A 23,048-nucleotide genomic window follows, 5' to 3' on the forward strand; every position below is an offset into this window, starting at 1 on the left:
CAATCATCATTATTTTTAATAATAATTATAATAATAATAATAATAGTAACTCATCTGTATTATAAATAAATAATTTCCATCCATCCATGTGATATGCTAATTTCTCGCACTTTTCAAACTTTTAATTGGTCGTGCACATGTTCATTAACGGCTCAGAGATCTTAAGTCAGGCCTGGCTCACGCTTCATGTTAAACTCGACTGCTCCTCTTGATCTGACATAAAGAGCTTCAGTAATTTTCCAGCCACAGAGCTTTAAGTGACCGGCTAACGGGTGGCCGTACGTAACGGAGCTAATTGTCCCATCGCAGACAGAGCTAATTTAACGACATGTTGCGTGCAGTCGCTTTGCAGCAAACTCGCCCTGTAGATGTGTGAACAACTGATCTAATAAGCTGCGCCGTCTTACCACTCCGCCAGAGAGAATTCAGCAATAATCATAAAAAAAGTAATCACGGATGAGCCCCGGGCATATTCATTTTCACTTACCGCTTTTGTCATTTTCTGCCTCTCTTTCTTTCTCTCTCTTTCTCTCTCCGGTGGCTTCGCTGATATTCATGGCCTTTAGTGCGCTGTTGAAGCCAAGTCGCATTTGTTTGTATATTATTCACTCACTATAGATGCAGCCATAGAGGGACAAAACACTCGCTAAACACCGCCTGCTAATCACATTAGCCTGAAATCACTAGAGCATGATCATCTTTAGTCTATTTTTGTTTGTTTTTCATAATATTTGACATTGGTTTATGAAATGTGCATTCTGTGGCTGTATTTTCTGCATGAAGGGATCAATACTTTTTTATCTAAGTGATATCTTGAGAAAGGAAACTAAACTGAATATTAATATATTATAAAAAAGTTATGTTTAATGTTATTTATATAGTTTTCCTAGAATTAATATTATTAATAATTTATATTATTTAAAATACTAAGCCTCAGTCAGCATCTTATTGTTATTTCTGAAGATCATGTGACACTGAAGACTGGAGGAATGATGCTGAAAATACAGATTTGATCACAGAAATTAATTACACTTTAATATATTTTTACATAAAGAAGCAGTTATTTTACATTTTAATAATATTTCACATTTTTTCCTGTTTTTACCGTATTTTTTATTTGATAAATGCAGCCTTGGTGAGCAGAAGAGGCCTTTTTCAAAAACATTAAAACAAATCTTAATCATTCCATATGTGTATATAAGCTAATAACCAGTAACCTAATATCATATTTTAACAAATTATGGTGTTTTTGGTATGTGCTTGCCCTTAACCTCTATAAATTATTAAAAATCATATTTGAAATGGAAAGATTATTAAATGGCAGGTTTAAATGGACAAACAAAAATTTTGTAGTGGATAAAACAACTGGAAAAAAAAGTAATGCATATATTTGCTATTTAATGCTATTTAATTTAATAATGCATTGATTTATCTTCCCTAAATGCATGACTCATTTTATAATACTTTGCTTCTTTTATGTATAAAATACTGTCATCTGCGCAGTGTAGTAGAAATTTTAAGAAACAGATATTTTACTCAATATTTAGTTTTTAAGCATCTCATGTCTGTCCTTATTTATTTATTTATTTTGTGAAGTCTGACTCTTGTTTATTTGAAGTAAAGCTATCTGTGAATAATTAAACCAAATGCATCTCTTCGCTTCCTCGAGTTGAGAGACCCAAAGTAACGTTTTAAATATTTACGCTTCTGCGATGCTTTGCCCACAGTTTCAGATCTCCTCGGATGCGTGTAAAAATAATATGATGCTTGTACGTGTTGTGCAACAGATGTCTTACCAGAGATTTAGAGGAAATGTTCAAAACCCCTTTGAATGATTCACCAATATGGTTTCTGCCAGTGTCAGATAATAGACACACAAAGCTGGCGGCACCATCGTATTCAAAAGAGATTTGCATTTCCAGAAGGAAATAACAGAGCAGGTGGCAGAAGAACAATGATGAAGTTTTGGGTGACTTCAGGTTCCAGGCTTTAGTTGTGCATCAGTGCTGCTTTGTAATTATCCTGAATGACATGGATATCCTGACGTCTGATTGATGGTACATGTGTTTGTGACATATAGTGTGCTTGTGACGAGCTGTAAAATGCCTGCATGAGACAAAAGTGCTGCATGATGGATGGTTGTGATGGAGAGATTTGATTGATGACCGATGGAAAGGTTATGTCTCTGGTGTTCTGACGTCTGACCTGATTTGATCTGTGTTGTCAGACACGGCTCATCATGTCTAGAGGAGCAATGGCATTTAATGCACAAAAATACACTTGATATTCTTAAATTCATTTTATAGCGGATAGCAGTAGGTCTATATTGCACAGCACTTTTGGATTTGATTGCATCATTTTGCAATGCATGAGGAAAGGGATAGTTGAAAGTCACACTTTTGTACGTCTAAATGGACCAATAGACATTGAGATATTGTAAAATGCATTGTGAACTCATTTTTGTAAATCCCTTCTGAATCTATTTCGTTTAACCAAAATAAAAGTATGGGAAAATTACTTCTGGAACCAAGGTCACTAAACGTGGATGCTCAATGCACATTTTTTTTTTTTTTTATGAAATGCATCCAAATGCTCAAAGATACATCAAGGTATTCTAAAATGCATTATGAAGCAGATGGTTCTTATATGATATTGTACATCAGTTTTTGATTTGATTAAATAATTTTGCAATGCAATGCAATATTTTTTCTCCCTGAATTTCAGATGCTTTTGGTTCACATCTGAGTCTGTATTGTTGTGGTCCATCTTTGAGATGTTTGGTTCGGTTCAAGGTTTAAAACTCTTTAGTAAGGGATTTCGTTCAAAAAAACTTGGACTCTCAGTGCACATTATATATATATATATATATCAATAAGCGATGGACTTTTTTTTGAAAACCCTATTGAGAAAATGAATGGGAAAATGACATCTGGAGCCAAGGCCACTGAAAACGTGGACACTTCCTGCAAGCTAAAACTTTTAAATAAAGTACCAGAGACTGTGTAAAGAAGGATATCAGAAGCAGATATGTCAGATGTGAAGTATTTTATAGCTGCAAGTGTTTTATTCAAATGGTCACATTCTGAGAAGAGAGGAGAGGAGAAATGGGGCGTTCTGGTCTATTTTAAACACATCGCTTTTAAATATTCAAAATGAAAATGATTCTGCTTATAGTCTGTGTTAAATTGAATAAAATGGGATTAATATCTAATCCTCCTCTGTGCTTAGATTTTGAGATTTGCTGCAGCAGCGCCTCTTCATCTGCTGGCTATAAACTTCTGCTTTTTGATGTCTTCTTACAGGAATAATTCCCCCCGACATTAAAATTCTATCATTCATTCGTTAACAGAATATTCTGCTGAATGTCCAGGGGTAGATTCCTTAAAAATGTATTTAACCCAATCATTTAATTCTTTTGAACCTAGTCTAGTATGTTGTTTAAAAAAAGTTATGTTTTGCACTTACTTTTACACTTTTATGACCATAAGCAAACAAATATATGAATAACCTATTTGTACATGTTAAGACAAATAGACACTCAAAAATATTACACTTTAATTTAAGATGTCTATATGATGACGCATATTTGTCAGTCAAGCAGTTAACAGTTAAGATTTTAGAACTCAAAATAAATAAATAGATAAAAAATGGCATAGTTTATGTTTAACTATTTACATATTTTTGACTTTATTAATATTTATTAATATTATTTTATTTATTTCATTATTTATCAGCATTTACAAATTATGTATATTATCAACTGTTTTCATCATTTCATTTATTATTTTATTGTTTTATTATTTATTAGATTATTTATCAAATATTAGGAATGTTTTCATAATACATTAATTCAAACTGCTTATAATCAGCCTAAGCTTTGTTAGTGTGAAAATAATAACATGTATATCATTAAAACGTATGAACATGATCAAAACTTGACAAGCCGTGGAACAAGCAATATAATAAATATATAAATATATATTGCATAAATCTGTACTGTTTAATTTAGTTGGTATAGAAAAATCTTCACTCAGAAATTGCATTAAACTTTGATGCAAAAAAAAAAAAAAAAAAAAATTATATATATATATATATCACTCTTTCCATGCATTACTTTAAGTTTACTAGCTTATTAAAATTGTGTAATCCAAATGCATGGAAATTCTATATGCATCTAAAATCTTACATTTATGCCTAAATATTTTTGAGGGTAATTTAGCATTATTTTCCCATGCAAAACTCACCATCATGATGCAAATGTGTTGTGGATGGTTGTCAGGGCATTGCTATGCAGTTGCTAGGGCTTTGACACTGTTGCTATGTGGTTAGGGAATCTCACTGTGTCTCATTTTAATGCACAATCGCAATAGTGATAGTTGCAAGAACATAGTCGTCCAATAAAGCATCCTGGATGGGGACTGTTTAAGGATATCTTCGTTATAGAGGATGTAAATCCTTATGGGACTTTTATGACACAACATTACCCAGCTCTTTCTATTCCTTCAGTCTTTGCTCATATCTAAGCGTGTGTTCTTTATTTTTAAGTGGAAGAATTGAAAGTGAATCAAGTGTTGAGATGGTGAGAGGAATAACTTTTCATGTGAAAACACTTTGGCTTTTATGGGAGCATTAAACGATTCATAATGTGGAGTGATTCGGGGGCGTACGGTGCAAACGACTCTGACGGGGTTAAATAGAGGAGAAAGTGTGCGGCGGGCGTCGTGGCACAAATCTCCTTTACGACTGCCGCTCTTAAAGAGCTGTCAGTCTGTGGTCCTGCATGAGCTCACCTCTCCTGACCATCTGCTCGGCTGCCAGCGTCAAACACACTTTGTTGACACCATTAAGTGGGTCATTCCTGTTACACAGTGCCTTATGAACTCTTTAGCTTTTATGAATAAGAGTGTGGTGTAATTTAAGGAGGTTGTATTTTATAAAAACTCTCCGGTCAAGCTCTGACACTTCACTTATTATGACTTCAGTAATTACTCACACAATGGCAAGAGCTGAGGAGAGTCATTGCTCAGGGAAGGACTGACAGTTAGATTAAGTTGATTTTCATGTACTTTTTATGCTATTATACAAATGTATGTAATTTTAGCCAACAAGCAATTAATCCATAAAATCCATTAGTGCTTGCTGACAATGATGTCACTTCCTGAAGACTGGCTTTTTACATCAAAAGGATTTTTATTAGTTAATTACATTTAAATGAATTACTGTTTTTATATAATTGAATAGTTAAATTATTAAATTAAAACTATCGCAATAAGAATACATTTTAAGACATTTTGAATAACAATAGCAATATATATATATATATATATATATATATATATATATATATATATATATATATATATATATATGTGAATGTGCCTAAATGCACTTTAATGTCACAAAGGAAATTAAGCCTTTTTAAAGATTATTCAGATTTTTACAGTATGCAAAATATTATTTTCACTTTTTACATTTAAGAACACAATATATATGTTTTTATATTTATATTACATATATATATATATATATATATATATATATATATATATATATATATATATATATATATATATATATATATTACTGAAGACTGGAGTAATGATGCTGAAAATTCAGTTTTGATCACAGCAATATTTTTTTTTTGCTGAAAATTGTATCCAGTATATTAAGATATATTTGACATTGGACATGTAAATGTATTCTAATGCATCTATGCATAAATCTTACTGGCAGCGAGGGACGAGGAGGCAGTGGCTCTCAATATGCAGTCTTCCATAAGGCTGGGCACATTAAAATTAATTTAACTTCAGAGCTTCTGTTCTCTCATCTCTTAGCGTATACATTTTTCATTGGCTATTTACAGCGCTTTTGGCTTTTCCTGCTGCTAAACAGCTCTTCCATGAACAGCTCTTCATCTCAGACCTTCTGGGTTGTAGACTTTCGAAGAGATGACATCTGATCAAAGATCACCTAGTGGGTTAATCTCGCGCCAAGCTCGAGATAAGTCTCCGGACCAGAGCTTCTCCATCGGGTATCATATGAAGAGCTTATTGTCTGATCTATATTTGATGATCGTGCCGATCTAGACTCACGTGTGGAGATGCTAGCAGAGGAAAACAAACCGTCCCGGCCCTGGCCTGTTCTACACAAGCCCTGTTTAATCCACATACCTCGTGTCACTCTGCAAATATTATCAGGAGGTCAGGGATGCTGCGGGTGAAGAAGGGTCATGTCTGCTGAACTCTGATGCTGTACGTGTGATTACTTCCTAAAGCTTGTGTGCTTTCCTTCTCATAGAAACACAGCTTTCAGCTCAGATTTATGCCTAAATATTTTTGAGGGTAATTTAGCATTATTTTCCCATGCAAAACTCACCATCATGATGCAAATGTGTTGTGGATGGTTGTCAGGGCATTGCTATGCAGTTGCTAGGGCTTTGACACTGTTGCTATGTGGTTAGGGAATCTCACTGTGTCTCATTTTAATGCACAATCGCAATAGTGATAGTTGCAAGAACATAGTCGTCCAATAAAGCATCCTGGATGGGGACTGTTTAAGGATATCTTCGTTATAGAGGATGTAAATCCTTATGGGACTTTTATGACACAACATTACCCAGCTCTTTCTATTCCTTCAGTCTTTGCTCATATCTAAGCGTGTGTTCTTTATTTTTAAGTGGAAGAATTGAAAGTGAATCAAGTGTTGAGATGGTGAGAGGAATAACTTTTCATGTGAAAACACTTTGGCTTTTATGGGAGCATTAAACGATTCATAATGTGGAGTGATTCGGGGGCGTACGGTGCAAACGACTTCATATTTCAGTCACTGCAATGCATACATTCTCGTTTCATTATTGTAATGTATTCACAAAAGTATCCTGTGCGCACACATGTTTTTGTTTTTAATTAAAACCAGCATGCTAATTAAATCAGCTACTGACAATTGGGTGATTAATGTGCTTAACTGACATGAAGATAATTTCATGAAGCAAACAAGGCTGTTTCTAAGACCTTTTTTTCACATTATGCCAAACATTATTACTGAATGTTGAGGCAAAATAAGATCCAGACAGTTCTCAAAAACCCTTTTGCTCATATTTATTATATATGCTTATATGCTACTCAAGGCTGCATTTATTTGATTAAAAAAAATACAGATAAATTGTGAAATATTACCATTGCTTTCTATGTGAGTATCTGTTAAAATGTTAATTTATTGATGTGATCAAAGCTGAATTTTCAGCATCATTACTCCAGTCTTCAGTATCATATATATATATATATATATATATATATATATATATATATATATATATATATATATATATATATATATATATATATATATATATATATATATATATATATATATATATAGAAAAGCACTATGGGATTTAAATCCTGCCATGATTCAAAACTGAAAATAAAGGTCTGAACGGTTGAAACTAAGTGTTCGAAAACTCAAAATCTTACAAAAAAAAGTTTTGCAAGATCGAAAAATAAGATTTGCAAGCTTGCAAAATGTAAAAAACAATAAAACTATCTCTGCAAACATTGTTGTTTTTGAGTTTTCCTTCTTCAGAAGTGCAACACTCTTTTTAATGGTGTTGTGCAAAAATTTTGAGTTTCGAATTTGTCACTGTTCTCCCAGTGTATAGTTTGCTTTCAAGATTTGAAACCTTGTAAATAGTTATCTGAAAACTGGTGTGCGAATAGGTGAAAAAAAGTTTTGAAAACTGATGTTCGAAAGGGCGAAACTTATGACATTGCACACCCACTTTGCAGAGATACTGTCACAGCAGGGATCCAATGAGGCATGGAGATAGAACCAATTACAGATAAGTCTTTTATTCAAGGGTTAATCCAAAAGAATAACAGTCCAGGCAGGGGTCGAAACCAAAACATCCATCCAAACATAAACAGAACAAGAACAAGAACAAGAAGACAAGGCACGGGCAAGACAGATTGACGGACATGAATTCACATCAACATTAAACAAGGACTCCGTAACACAGACTCAGACAGACCGGGAATAAATACACAGAAGGATAATGAGGGAACAGGAGACAGGTGGGGAACAATCAATTACTAACAAGGAGGAAGGTGACCAAATAAGGGAACAGGAAGTGATAAGGTGACAGACACCGTGAGAAAGGGGGACATCTAGTGGAAACCCAGGGACACAACCCAGACACTGTGACAGTACCCCCCCTCTACGGAGCGGCTCCCAGACGCTCCACGACAGACACAAAACAGAGACCAGGAGGGAGGCGGACAGGTGGAGGCTCAGGGGGAGGGACGGAGGGCCAGACTCACTGAGGGGAACAGACAGAAACATAACAGAAACCAAGAAACACAAAACAGAAATCAAATAAGGACATCATGTGGCGCCCCCCAGGGCGGAGCAGAAGACCACCACAGCCGTGTGGTCAAGGCGGAAGCCCCCCAGGGCGGAGCAGAAGACCACCACAACCGTGTGGTCAGGACGGAAGCCCCCCAGTGCGGAGCAGAAGACCACCACAACCGTGTGGTCAGGATGGAAGCCCCCCAGGGTGGAGCAGAAGACCACCACGTCCTTGTGGACGAAGCCAGAGTCCTCCAGGGCGGAGCGGAAGACCCCCACAGCCGTGTGGTCAGGGCAGAAGGCCCCCAGGGCGGAGCAGAAGACCACCACAGCCATGTGGTCAGGACCAGAGCCCCCCAAGGCGGAGCAGAACTCCGTGCGGCTGGACCAACGGGACGACGAAACTCTGGTAATTCCCTGGTGTCCTTACTGGACTCCAGAAGATTGGTGCTGGACTGACACTGCTCATGAAGATCATTGGTGACTTGCGTTTGCTCATGAAGATCAGAGGTGACTTGCCTTTGTTCATGAAGATCAGAGGTGACTTGACTCAGTCCTTGAAGATCACCGGTGACTTGACTCAGTCCTTGAAGATCACCGGTGACTTGACTCAGTCCTTGAAGTTCACCGGTGACTTGATTCAGTCCTTGAAGATCACCGGTGACTTGACTGGACTCTGAAAGGTCAACGGTGACTAGCCCTGACTCTGGAGGATCTGGAGGATCAACGGTGACTAGCCCTGACTCTGGAGGATCTGGAGGATCAGCGGTGACTAGCCCTGACTCTGGAGGATCTGGAGGATCAGCGGTGACTAGCCCTGACTCTGTAGGATCATCGGTGACTAGCCCTGACTCTGGAGGATCAGCGGTGACTAGCCCTGACTCTGTAGGATCATCGGTGACTAGCCCTGACTCTGGAGGATCAGCGGTGACTAGCCCTGACTCTGGAGGATCAGCGGTGACTAGCCCTGACTCTGGAGGATCAGCGGTGACTAGCCCTGACTCTGGAGGATCAGCGGTGACTAGCCCTGACTCTGGAGGATCAGCGGTGACTAGCCCTGACTCTGGAGGATCAGCGGTGACTAGCCCTGACTCTGGAGAGTTCACTGGCACCTGACTCGACTCTGGAGAGTTCACTGGCACCTGACTCGACTCTGGAGAGTTCACTGGCACCTGACTCGACTCTGGAGAGTTCACTGGCACCTGACTCTACTCCGGATGGTCAACTGGCACCTGTATCGACTCCGGATGGTCAACTGGCACCTGAATCGACTCCGGAGGGTCAGCTGAGACTCTCATCCTGTGCAGCGGCGCTGGGCAAGCAGCCATCTTGGGCCATGACTCTGGACAGGCGGCCATCTTGTACTGTGGTGCTGGGCTGGCGGCCATCTGGGGTTGTGGCGCTGGACTGGCGGCCATCTTGTACTGTGGCGCTGGACCAGTGGCCAATTTGGGCATTGGCGCTGGGTTATCGGCCATCTTGTGCAGTGGCGCTGGACTGACGGCCATCTTGGGTTGTGGAGCTGAACCGGTGGCCAATTTGGGCATTGACGTTGGGTTAGCGGCCATCTTGTGCTGTGGCGCTTGGCTGATAGCCATCCTGGGCAGTGGTGCTGGACTGGCGCCATCTTGGGTTGTGGCGCTTGGCTGGTTGCCATCCTGGGCAGTGGTGCTGGGCTGACGACCACCCCGCCGGAAGAGACAGAAGTGGCTGGGGCATCCCACCGAAGCCGATGCTGCAGGTAGCGCACAAATTCCCAGAATTCCAGTGTCTCTAACTGCGCCATCTCCTCCTGAGACACTGGATCATCCAGCCCTCCATTAAAATAGTCCTTGAGGGCCGCATCGTTGTAGCCCATGCCCTTGGCCAGGGACCAGAACACCTGAGCCAGGGCCCCCACTTCATTGCCCTCTTGGCGGAGGGCGATCAACCAAAGTTACTTGGTTCGCCGCTCCGCCATCTTGGCTGGGGAATGGAAAAACGACATACCGCTGGTTCCCTGTGTGACGGAGTCCTTCTGTCATGATCGGTGTTACAGAAAACACAGGAGAGAGAACCAATTGCGGGTATGTATTTATTAAAGGGGCAATCCAAAGAATAAACAGTCCAGGCAGGGGTCGATATCCAACAAATCCAAACATAAACAAAACACGAAGACAAGGCAAGGCAAGGCAAGATGACGGACATGAATTAACATCAACATTAAACAAGGACTCCGTAACACAGACTCAGACAGACCGGGTATAAATACACAGAAGGATAATGAGGGAACAGGAGACTGGTGGGGAACAATCAATTACTAACAAGGAGGAAGGTGACCAAATAAGGGAACAGGAAGTGATAAGGTGACAGACACCGTGAGAAAGGGGGACATCTAGTGGAAACCCAGGGACACAACCCAGACACTGTGACAGATACGCTCATAAAGTTGCGAGCTTGCGACTCACGTCGACTCTGCGACTCTGCTCTGAAACTCTGAAACTCAGACTGAGCGAAATTGAAGCTTCGCAACCTCGCAACTAAAAAAAAGTCTGGAGGGAGGGCATTCTGCTCTTGGCCAATGCTTTGCTGTCTGCTGACGTACAGTCCAATCACAAGTCGTATTTACTGGAAAGGTGGGATTGACCGACTGCTCCGCCAATGACAAAAGCGCACAGGATACGCAAAATAAACGGCCCTAAAATTTAAAAAAGGTTACCGACTTGTCGCTGGAATTCACCATACAATTGCCAGTAGCCACTGAGTTTACCACTGATAGTCCGGCGGTGCATCAGCATACACACTCACCTCACGCAGCGAACGACTCACTTTCCTCAACTCAGTTTCTTTTTCGGGGGGCGGGGGGTTGGTCCTGTAGCTAATTTCACATAATGATTACAAATTACAAAATCATAATTTTTAAAAAGGTTTTATTGAAAAAATTGCCTTATTAAATGAACTGTTATTTATAAGCTTTTTTCCTTCTGGGGCCTGAAATTGATGAATTTTGGTAAATATTTAGCTAAATGTGTTTTTTTGTTTGTGTGTGCTGGTAGTAGGCTAGTGCTGGCAACCTTGTCTGGTTTAGGCCTGTCATGCATAAATAATTACGACAATAAAACCGCCAGTAGGTGACAGCAAAACCATGGTTTAAGTATTTATTGAATCGTTCAAATCAAACTTTTCGTTCAAAACGGCTGATTCTATTAAAAATGAAACAAGAGAGTCCATTTGAATGGACTGTTGAATCACTGGTTCACTTAAATCGTTGAAAACCTGATGAATTCAAGGAACAAAACACCGTGTTAAGGGCCGTTCACATGTCGCGCCTAAAACGCGTCACTTTCTCCTTCTTTCCAAAGCGCTCGGGCACTTGCGCTCCTGAGGAGTCTGCCGTTGCTAAGCAACCATGACCTGCTCTCTCCATGAAGACGCGGAAATTTCAGCAAAAAATAAATGAATTTGCAGCACTAAAAATCGCTTGTAGTAGCTCTGCTACTAAATATACAACGTTGTTATGGGAAAGGATGAAGCTGATTGGTTGGTTCTTGTCACATGACCTGTGGTGCGCTTGCGGCTCTCTGAAAAGGTGAGATGTTTTTAACTCGATGCGGTGCGGAAGCGCCTGGAGAAAACGAGCGCGTCGCACCGTAGCTTCCATTATGAGCACGCATACCGCGCGCCTACATTGGAAATAACAAGCTTGAGTGCGCAAAAGACGCGATATGTTAACGGCCCCTTACTATGCACTGTTGTAGCTACAAAATTAATAGCACATTTGTGCTCGCGCACATGTGCTGATACTCAAGAATTGCTTAATGTTCAATGAATATAAAAATGTAAAACATTTTTTTCATGGCTTAAACTATAAGGACATTCTAACTGTATTTATTAATTCTAACAGGCTTCATTGCACAGTGAATGCTTTTGGACTCTTAGGACGTGTTTTTGTTGGGTTTTTGCAAAGTCGGTGACTCAAAATGTCAGCTCTATCCTCTCTCAATCCGTCACAAACAGCGTATGAGGACAATGGAAGCAATAAAAAACAATAAAAGAGCAATGATATACAAGTGCTATAACAAGTCTCAGTTAGCTTACACGTAACAAAGGCTTTTAAATAATATAATAAAGAAAACAGATGGAATAGAAAAAGAATAGAGCAAGCTATTAGAGGTCTTTTTTTGCCTTTGTTAATTGTATAATAAAACAAAAAAAACCGATAGAATACAAAAGATTAGAAAGCTTAATATTATTCTTTTTTTTAAGAATAGTTAGTGTTAAAGTTAGAGGGTCAAATATATTTGGAAGAGATGTGATTTAAGCTGATTCTTGAAGATGGATAAGGTTTGAGTACAGACAATCCAGTAAAGATTTACCCAAACGAAGGTCTGAGACTACAGAATATCCTCAATGCAGAAAGCACTCTCTTTCTCACACACACACACACACACACACACACACACACACACACAGTATCAATTTTAGATCAATTTTAGACAGTATAGATTTTAAAATGTCTCAATACATATAGCCTATAGTGATTGCAGAAAAAAGTTAACCATGCATTCATAAATTTGTAATAGGCAATTATTTATAATTTTACTGAAATATTTTAATGAAAGTAAAAAATACACTGTACACCTTTCTGAATATTTAAATATAATATCTAAATATTCTTTTGGATGCACTATAGAAGTCACTTTAATTGTAATATTTGGTCTCTACATGAAGAGAGAGTCAGTGGTCCACTGCATGAGGAAAGTGAGTCGTGAGGAAAGTGAGGTGAGAGTGTGTATACTGATGCACCGCAGGACTATCAGTGGTAAACTCAGTGGCTACTGGCAATTGTATGGTGAATTCCAGCAAGTCGGTAACCTTATTTTAGAACCGGACCGCACGCCACCCTAGACGGGACCGCCTTGTGGCCAGAAATCTGTGCATCCTCTGTATCCTGTGCGCTTTTGTCATTGGCGGAGCAGTCGGTCAATCCCACCTTTCCAGTAAATACGACTAGTGATTGGACTGTACGTCAGCAGACAGCAAAGCATTGGCCAAGAGCAGAAGGCCCTCCCTCCAGGCTTTTTTTATTTGCGAGGTTGCGAAGCTTCATTTTCGCTCAGTCTGAGTTTCAGAGTTTCAGAGCAGAGCTGCGTGACAACGCTGCCACAAATCACGTGAGTCGCAAACTCGCAACTGTGTGGGCGTATCTCCGCAAAGTGGGTGTTGTAAACTCAGCTCTGAAAAAATTGCCTGCAATAGGAGTGCAAATGTAATGCAATGTAATAAGTTTCGCCCTTTCGAACCTCAGTTTTCAGAGTTTCAAAACTTTTTTTCACCTATTCGCACACCAGTTTTCAGATCACTATTTACAAGGTTTCAAATCTTGAAAACAAACTATACACTGGGAGAACAGTGACAAATTCGAAACTCTGAAAAAATTATTGCACAACACCATTAAAAAGAGTGTTGCACTTCTGAAGAAGGAAAACTCAAAAACAAAATTATGTTTGCAGAGATACAAATTTTTTTACCACTTTGCAAGCCATTTACAAGGTTTCAAACCTGGAAAACAATCTAATACAGTGGGAGAACACTGACAAATTTGAAACTCTGAAAAATTCTTTGGGCGACATCGTACATTTTTTTTTGCAGTTCTGAAGAAGGAAATCTCAAAAACAACAATGTTTGCAGAGATATTTTTATTTTTTTTACACTTAGTTTCAACCTTTCAGACCTTTATTTTCAGTTTTGAATCATGGCAGGATTTACATCCCATAAAGCACAGCCTGTTGGTAAAACTCGAGCATTTTCAGTGTATTTTTAACTTTTTTCTTCTTTCTCATATTTGGTATTTTAGAAGAACAGTAAAAATAAATAAATACACCAAAATAAATAATAAATAAAGGTTGCACATATTGAATTCCCAGCCCTCTCTTGCAGGATTCTGCAGCTATATAGGATACGGTGTGTGTGTGTGTGTGTGCCAGATACAGGTTATAACTGTAAAGAGCTGGATCAAGGCCTGCAAACACACACTTTTTTCTTCTTCCATCTACTTCTAGAGCAATATTTGCTCCTGCTAGAATACACAGAGAGCTCAAACACACTATGATTACCCTCCAAACCACAGACTTTCCTCATCTCACCCTCAATGCATTTATGATTAGGAAATGAAGCTGGACACCTTTGCAAAAAAGTGCAGTAGCATGGCATCTAAGATAAGATAAGATAAGATAAGATAAGATAAGAAGATAAGATAAGATAAGATAAAATAAAATAGTTATCTTTGTTAATGCATCCAGGTTGACTGGCTTTTTTTTTCTACATCTGATAAATAGTTTCTAATTCATGTAAGTCTATATTGTATATGTCTCTAACTCCTCGAGTGTGTTTTTCTATTATACGTTCCCAGGAGCAGTGTTGTGCCTGAACGCGTTCATTGAACGATAGTTCATGAACTCGTTCATATTTTGGGCGAACGTGAACTGAACGTGCTGTATTACTGCCTGATGAACGTTCCTGTGAACTCGTTCATTCTGGTGTCTGTGAACGGCACGCTCTCTCACGTTAACTTCGTTCAATAGGGTGCCAGATTACTATAGAGCCTTCCAGGCGAAAACCCGGCTAAAACACACCGTAAACGGGTATTAATATGTAGCGGAAAAACACCCAATCTGGCAACACCCGCCACCAGTGTCGCACCGCCGTCGACGTGCGTCGCATGCGTGACGCGTCATCAAAAAAAAAAAAAACAGCTTACGACAGCAGCATGTAGTTGCGAGGTAGTAGTGAACCTTTTAGGCAATCATTGTTTAAAAAACAGGTTTTGCTAAATGGTGTTGATATTAAAGATAGGAAATGTAATAATACATTTTTCAGATGCCTAATTCATTGCCCTGCAACACCTCGAAATAAATACTTTTGGAATGACCATTTTGAAAATATTAATTGGAGATTGATTTGGACTTATAATAACAAATATTGTATCAATAATAAAGTTTATGAAATATACTTTAAAATTATACATAAAATATATCCAACAAACCAGTTCCTAAAAAGATATAAAAATGACCTTCCTGAATCTTGTGCATTTTGCAAAAAGGATACTGAAACTATTTTGCATCTTTTCTTTGAATGTATCTATGTTAAATTCTTTTGGATTGATGTGGAATTTTTATTTAATAGGTTAAGTGGATTTAAAATTCACATAGAGAAAAGATGTTATTTTTTATTATGACAAAAAGGATATAGAAAAGAGTTACATTTATATGTTAAATCTTATTATATTACTTGGTAAGTTCTATATACACAAATGTAAATGGTCTGAAAGGATACCCAACATCTTCCATTTTAAGGCTGACATGACGATTTACTTTGAAACATTGCAAGGACTTTCCAACTGAAAAGCAACCAGAACTATGGACATCTACAAAGATTTAAACTCCTCCTCTGTATTTTGATTATACAAGTAGGCTATACCTCTTTCTGTTTCTATTTTGTTTTATTTTTTTTCCTTCCTTTTAAGTAATACATAATGAGTATTATATGTGAGTGTGAAATATTTGTTTATATTGTATTATTACATGTACAATGTTGGAAATAATAAAAAAAATAAAATAAAAATAAAAAGACAGCAGCATATGATGTTTATGACAAGGTCGGTGAGAATGGGAGACAAAGCATTAAAGCAACAATGGGGAAATGCTGTCCTCTCAATGCTAATGTAAACCCTGGTTGGATAAGGATTCAAAATTGGATATGAAGATGAAATCTGACGCATAGCTTCATTGTTAAAACTGATAAAATAATTGCTGTCTGTGATTCTATATGGGCTGTGGCAATAATTTTGAAAAATAATAGCTTGCTGCAACTTATGGAAAAAAAGAACTATGAACTAGTTCATTTTTGGAACTGTGAACTTTAGTTCAAAATTTTGTAGTTTGAACTATGAACTGAACTAGTTCATTTTAAAATTTGTGAATTGAACTTTGAACTAGTTCATGTAGAAAGTGAACTTTCCCAACACTGCCCAGGAGCCACCACAGGACACATAACTCAGGATCTAATGACCTCTTAGTGAATTCGAGGCTGTGCATTAACGTGCTTCCTCTTCCTGTTTGAGTGTAAACACAATAAAATAGCATTTGCATTTATATAGTTTTTTCACCAGTGGCATGACTCGACTCAGGGCGGGCCTCGGACAGCTTCATGCTGATTATTACCTGTGGACAATTAAGATAAGTAAGTAATCCCATGAAAGAAATGTCTTCTGCATCACCACTCCCAGTTGCAAGAGAAATGCAGTCTAACAGTAATGTTTTTAATACAGTATAGATGGTTTTCAGAGTTATCCTGGAGCGGAGTAGGTGTCTGTGATCTTTTGAAGGTTGTGCATTTTTTTCTGATAATGGTCTGCAGTTACTTTTTGTACTGAATGCCGATACACAGACAGCAAATCTTCCTCTGCAGCCCCATTAGGCAAAATAGCGCGCTATAAACAAAACTAAACTTGAAAAAGCGGCTGCACACTGAAACGGCAAAATGTGTAAAATATCCTCCGAGTCTCATCCACGCGTTTGAGTTTGCTTCTGTTCAGGCCATGCATCGGATGCAAGGTAAGAGAAAGCAGAAAGCTATCACACAGATAGTGATCGTGTGTCTGGCTCCGATGAAAACAGTTCATTTTAATGATAAAACATTGTACTTTTCTGTAAACCCTCATGGGAGGCGGCGTTCATGACGGAAGACAAATAAGACTCTGACACTTCCTGTTAATTAACTGAATTACCATAGGCCTATAATGTGGCCGGACAGTATCGTGACGGGCCTCGGTGAGAGACTGCAAAGATGACCTTTTGCGGACATCACCAGCTTTCAGCAATTACCTGAGAGCGATCGGCCCGAATTACAGCACTGGAGTCCTTCAGCGCCGCTTTACGCCACATATACAGTCACTGAGCGGGAAGAGTCATCTCTTAATTGCATATACATATACACACACACACACACACATATATATATATATATATATATATGCTTTTATTCAGCAGTGATGCACTGATCAAAAGCACTGATCAAAAGTAACTGCAAAGTAATTCATGATGTTACAAAAAATTTCAATTTCGAATTAATGCTTTTTTTCATGAAAAATAGAAGCACAGTTTCCGCCCCAAAATTAAGCAATCAGTATTACTTTAGTTGAGATATTATTATAGTTTTTATTAATATTTTTAATTTGATTAATTAGTTTGATATTTATATTTTCCATTTTCATTTTAAAGTTTTATTATTGTTATTACTATTGAAAAAAATATTATTATTTTTTATAGTATTTATAAATCTTTTTTTTCCTTTTTAGGTTTTAGTTATTTTACTTCATCACACTGAATAAAGGAAAATAAGAAACGATGCCCTAGCAACTAGCTAAAAAAAAAAATATTTTATTTTATTTTATTTTATTTTATTTTATTTTATTTTATTTTATTTTGTTTTTCCAGTCAATGTTTTTTATAGTTTTATCTGTAATAACTCTGTTTTCAAATATATTATAATAATAATAAGAAGAAATGTTTCTTGAGCAGCAAATCAGTCAATTATAATGAACATTTTATTTTTTTATTTTTTTAAATAGAATACAATAGAAAACATTTCTATTTGTAATAATATTTCAGATTATTACAGTTTTACTGTATTTTTTTAAATCACTCATTTTATATCACTCTTGAAGATTGAAGATTTTTACTATTATTATTTATTTATTTTTTATTTGCGTTCACGCTCAGATTTTCCAAGCAGATTTCCGAGAATACCAACCATATCTCAGTCTGTTCCTCACACACATTATCTCACAAGACTTTCACAGTTGTTTCTGGAGCTCGACAGACGTGGTCACAGTGAGCTGTCGTTGTACAGAAAAGAGCTTTGTAGAGATTCCTCCAAAACTTTCATTTTGAGAGAGAAAGCCGTACAGGTTTGGAGCGACATGAGTGTGAAAGCTCCTCTTTTAAACTCTGTGTGTCTTATCTTGTGTTCCCAAGGCTTTTCTTGCGAGAAGCTTGCATTCTCCCCTCAGGAATAAGGTCCATTAAACTTTATAGGCTGCAGGCTTTGCTTTAGTTAAAACGTGTGACTAAATGTAAATATGTGCTTTGTATCAGGAGCCAGGAGGCTGTTGAGGCGCGCACAATTGACTCAGAAAATGCACTGAATACATTTACGTAAAGAACAACTAAATGCTCTGGAAATGCTTACAACTTGACACTAATGAGATCCACCAGAGTGCTGCTTTACTTGAAGTGCTGTCATTGTGAGGCTCGTTCTGATGTCATTGATGTGTTTGACCGCAGGTACATCAGTGATGAAGGTTATGGCCTCGGACGCTGATGATCTGACCTACGGAAGCAGCGCTCGGATAGTTTACAGCGTCCTGGAAGGAGAACGGTTCTTTACTGTTGACCAACAAACAGGTGAATGAGTTCTTCACACTGTCATTTCCTATCAAAAGACCATATTTATTCATGTCACGAATTGGATACTTATTTTATTGGTGAATTTGCACCCAAACATCAAGGTGAAAAGTTTTGCACAATGTCTTCAACTCACTTTGTTCAGGAACTGTACAAATCGACTTTGCAAGCGATTTTAATTTTAAGGATTTGTAGTTGAAAATTATTGCTGGTTGTTTCTTGCTTTTTATAGACTGCATTATGAGTATATATTAATACTCTTCTGTTCATCAAGGCTGCATTTATTTGTTCATAAATACAATAAAAACAGTACAATTGTGAAATATTATTGTAATATAAAATAACTGTTTTCAGTGTGAATATATTGTAAAATGTAATTTATTTCTGTGATGCTCCGCTGTATTTTCAGCATCATTCCTACAGTCTTCAGTGTCACATGATCTTCAGAAATCATTCTTATATGATGATCTACTGCTCAAGAAACATTTCTGATTATCCTCAGTGTTGAAAACAGGGTTATTATATGAAACTAAAACAATAAAACAATTCCTTGCTGAAATTAATATGAAAAGGTAAACTTAAAAAAAATATATATGATAGCATCTTAATGATAATGGAGCAACACTGGATGAAAGCAGTTGTGCTGCTTCGTGTTTAAAAAAAAATCAGGGTTCTCTGATGAATAGAAAGGTCAAAAAAACAACATTTAGTTAAAATAGAAATCTAACATTATCTGTGACCCTGGAGCACAAAACCTTAAGTCTTAAGAGTAAATTTTTTTGAAATTGAGATTTATATAATCACATGAAAGCTGAATAAATCATCTCTCCATTGATGGTTTGTTAGGAGGACAATATTTGTCTGAAATACAACTATTTGAAAATCTGGAATCTGAGGGAGAAAACAAAAATATCAAAATATTGAGAAAATCATCTTTAAAGTTGTCTAAATGAAGTTCTTAGCAATGCATATTACCAGTGTTTGGAATAACGGCGTTTAAAAGAAGTTTAAATTCATTGTAGTCAAAGGCAAGAACGTGCATGTAATGTGTACATGTAATGTGTGACGCATCTACAAAGCTAGTGGCCAAAAACACTTTTCTTACAAAGAGTGCAGGATAAAACTCTTGCTGTCTGTTGACGTGCAATAAATCGTACTCGGTTACTTAACGTAACCTCGATTCTCTCTAGAAGAGCGAACGAGTACTGCGTCTTAGCTAAGACGCTACAGGAAAAGTCTCTTTTCACGAAATACTGAAGCAAAAAACTATCCTTAATTTTGTATTTTTGTAAAGCGCATTTGCAGCAGTACACAGCCATAGGCGAGACGGCTCGTCCGCTCATTGGCTTCGCGCCCTTCTTGCCACTTCCCGCCGAAACGGGTGTGGCCCAACCTATAAAAGGAGCTCGAAAAGGCTGACTCACCTGATTTATTTCATCGCCGAAGCAAACCAGAGTGAATCGTACGCACGGCAGAGAACGCAGTACTCGTTCGCTCTTCTAGAGAGAACCGAGGTTACGTTAAGTAACCAAGTACGTTCTCTTATGAGAGCTCTCTCGTACTGCGTCTTAGCTAAGACGCTACGGGAACCCAATGTAAAACGCCGTGCGCACAGGGATCACACACCAATAAACCTGAAGCAACGCCCAGGATTTACATTGCACAGTCACCTGAGGGACTCACAGAGAGTCCAGGACAGAAAAGGGAAAAAGCCCTCCATCCCACATTTAGCAGCATCCGTAGATGCGGCCATATGACATCACACAGCCGAGGCAAGGCCTGACCAATGTGGCAATGCGGGTCTTACACAATACTGCACATATAACAGTCGGCAGCGCATAGCGCTCGTGAACTCAGAATTCCCCTCAGGGCCCTGATTCGACTACACCGACAGCAGCCTTGCTTGCAAGGCAGGAACCTCCAAGTTATAGAACCTGATAAATGTAGACGGTGAGACCCAACCTGCCGCCATACATATATCCTGCAAGGAGATCCCAGTAGACCATGCCCACGACGAGGCGACGCCTCTTGTGGAGTGTGCTCTGACTCCCAACGGGCACTGAAGGCCCCTGGAAGCGTAAGCTAACGCTATGGCGTCAACTATCCATCTGGATAGAGTCTGTCTTGAAACAGCCTTCACCTTGGAACTTCCACCGAACGAGACAAACAGCTGCTCCGTCTGCCGAAAGGCAGCAGAGCGAGACACATAAGCTCTTAAAACCCTGACAGGGCAAAGAAGACTCGAGTCTCTATCCTCCCCTGACACCGGCAGGGCAGACAGGGCAATAACCTGAGCCCGAAACGGTGTGTTGAGGGATTTCGGCACATAACCGTGCCTAGGTTTTAGTATGACCCTTGAGTCATTGGGCCCAAACTCCAAGCACGACTAGCTCACCGAGAGTGCGTGCAAATCTCCCACACGCTTCACCGAAGCAAGAGCCAACAAGAATACTGTCTTAAACGACAGATGCTGAAGGCTAACCGATTGGATAGGCTCAAAAGGGGGACCCTTCAAGGCCTCCAAAACCGCCGCGAGGTCCCACATAGGGACTGACGGAGGTCTGGGAGGATTCAGCCTCCTAGCTCCTCTGAGGAACCGGATGACTAAATCATTCCTTCCTATTGACTGACCGAGCGCCGTTTCAGAAAACGCCGCGATGGCCGTCACATAAACTTTGAGCGTGGATGGGGCTCTGCCCTTATCCAACAACTCCTGTAGGAAGGAGAGGACCTCTGTCACCTCACAACTAAGGGGTGAATAACCTCGAGCTGTGCACCAGCTGGAGAACACCGACCACTTCGAGGCATACAAACGTCGTGTCGACGGAGCTCTAGCCTGAGTGATGGTATTTAGCACTCCCACTGCGAGATCAGCGGGCAACCGTTGAGCGCCCACACATGTAGGGACCACAACTCTGGTTGAGGGTGCCAAATCGAGCCCCTGGCCTGCGAGAGGAGGTCCCTCCTCAATGGCACCGGCCACGGGGCGACATCTGCTAACTGCATCAAATCTGGGAACCATGGTTGGTTCTTCCAAAGAGGTGCTACAAGCAGTAATGAACATCTCGTTTCTCTCACCCGTTCTATCACCTGCGGAAGGAGGGAGACGGGAGGGAAAGCATAAAGCGGGCAGCACGGCCATCTCCGTGACAGCGTGCTTTCGTTCTTGGAAAAGAACGCGGGGCAGTGAGCGTTTTCGTGGGACGCGAAGAGGTCCACCTCCGCCCTGCCAAATCTCTCCCACAACAGCCGGACTGTTTGCGGGTGTAGAGACCATTCGCCCGTAGGAACATTGGTTCTGGACAGCCTGTCTGGACCCAGATTCTGTAGCCCGGGCACATGCACTGCTCTCAGCGAACGCACGTTGCGCTGAGCCCAAACCAGGAGGCGTTCTGTCAGCCTGCACAGGTTTCGAGACCCGAGACCGCCCTGGCGATTTATGTAGGACACCACAGACATGTTGTCCGAACGGACTACGACATGGTGATCCTTGATATGGGGACAAAAGCGCGTCAGCGCGTCAGCGCGTTCTCCACTGCCAGCATTTCCAGACAGTTGATATGATGGAGCTTTTCCCGTTCTGACCATAGGCCAAAGGACGGTCTGCTCTCGAGCAGCGCTCCCCATCCCGAAGTGGAGGCGTCCATCGACACCATCTTCACATTCGGGGAAGTCCCCAGGCTTACACCTGATCGGTACCAGCCGTTCGCTGTCCAAGGTGCTAGAGCTGCAACACAGCTCTGATTGACCTTGAAATGCAGCCGGCCAGACGCCCACGCTCTACGCGGCACCCGAGCCTTCAGCCAGAACTGCAGGGGGCGCATGCGGAGCAGGCCCAGCTGCAGAGCCGGAGATGCTGAGGCCATGAGGCCCAGCATCTTTTGACAGTGTTTGAGCGACACGGTCGCGCCGAAGCGGAAAGAACTCGCTGCGCGCTGAATGCCCATCAAGCGCTGTGGTGACAGCCGCACCGTCATGGAACACGAGTTCAGAACTATACCCAGAAACAGAATCGTCTGACTGGGGTTCAGCGAACTCTTCACCCAATTGACACTGAGGCCGAGCTTCTCGAGGTGATCGAGTAAAACGGCCCTGTGGTCCACGAGCTCCGCTCGTGATTGGGCCAGAACCAGCCAGTCGTCCAAATAATTCAGCACTCGCATGCCTCTGAGTCTGAGAGGAGCGAGCGCTGCATCCATGCACCTCGTAAACGTACGAGGAGCCACGGACAAGCCGAACGGCAGGACTGTAAACTGGTTT

At 39.9% G+C, this 23,048-nt stretch overlaps 1 protein-coding gene across 1 annotated transcript in view; it reads left to right on the forward strand.

Moving 5' to 3' along the window:
• The window catches only part of LOC132151499 (cadherin-22-like), a 105,029-nt gene that overhangs the window by 16,045 nt on the left and 65,936 nt on the right, over positions 1 to 23,048 (forward strand). Inside the window, exon 3 of the mRNA XM_059559632.1 lies at positions 18,669 to 18,788. Within this exon, the coding sequence (XP_059415615.1) occupies positions 18,669 to 18,788 (120 nt within the window). The remainder of the gene's footprint in view (positions 1 to 18,668; positions 18,789 to 23,048) is intronic.

The sequence above is a fragment of the Carassius carassius genome, chromosome 10 (assembly GCF_963082965.1).
Source record: "Carassius carassius chromosome 10, fCarCar2.1, whole genome shotgun sequence".
Lineage (NCBI taxonomy): Eukaryota > Metazoa > Chordata > Actinopteri > Cypriniformes > Cyprinidae > Carassius > Carassius carassius.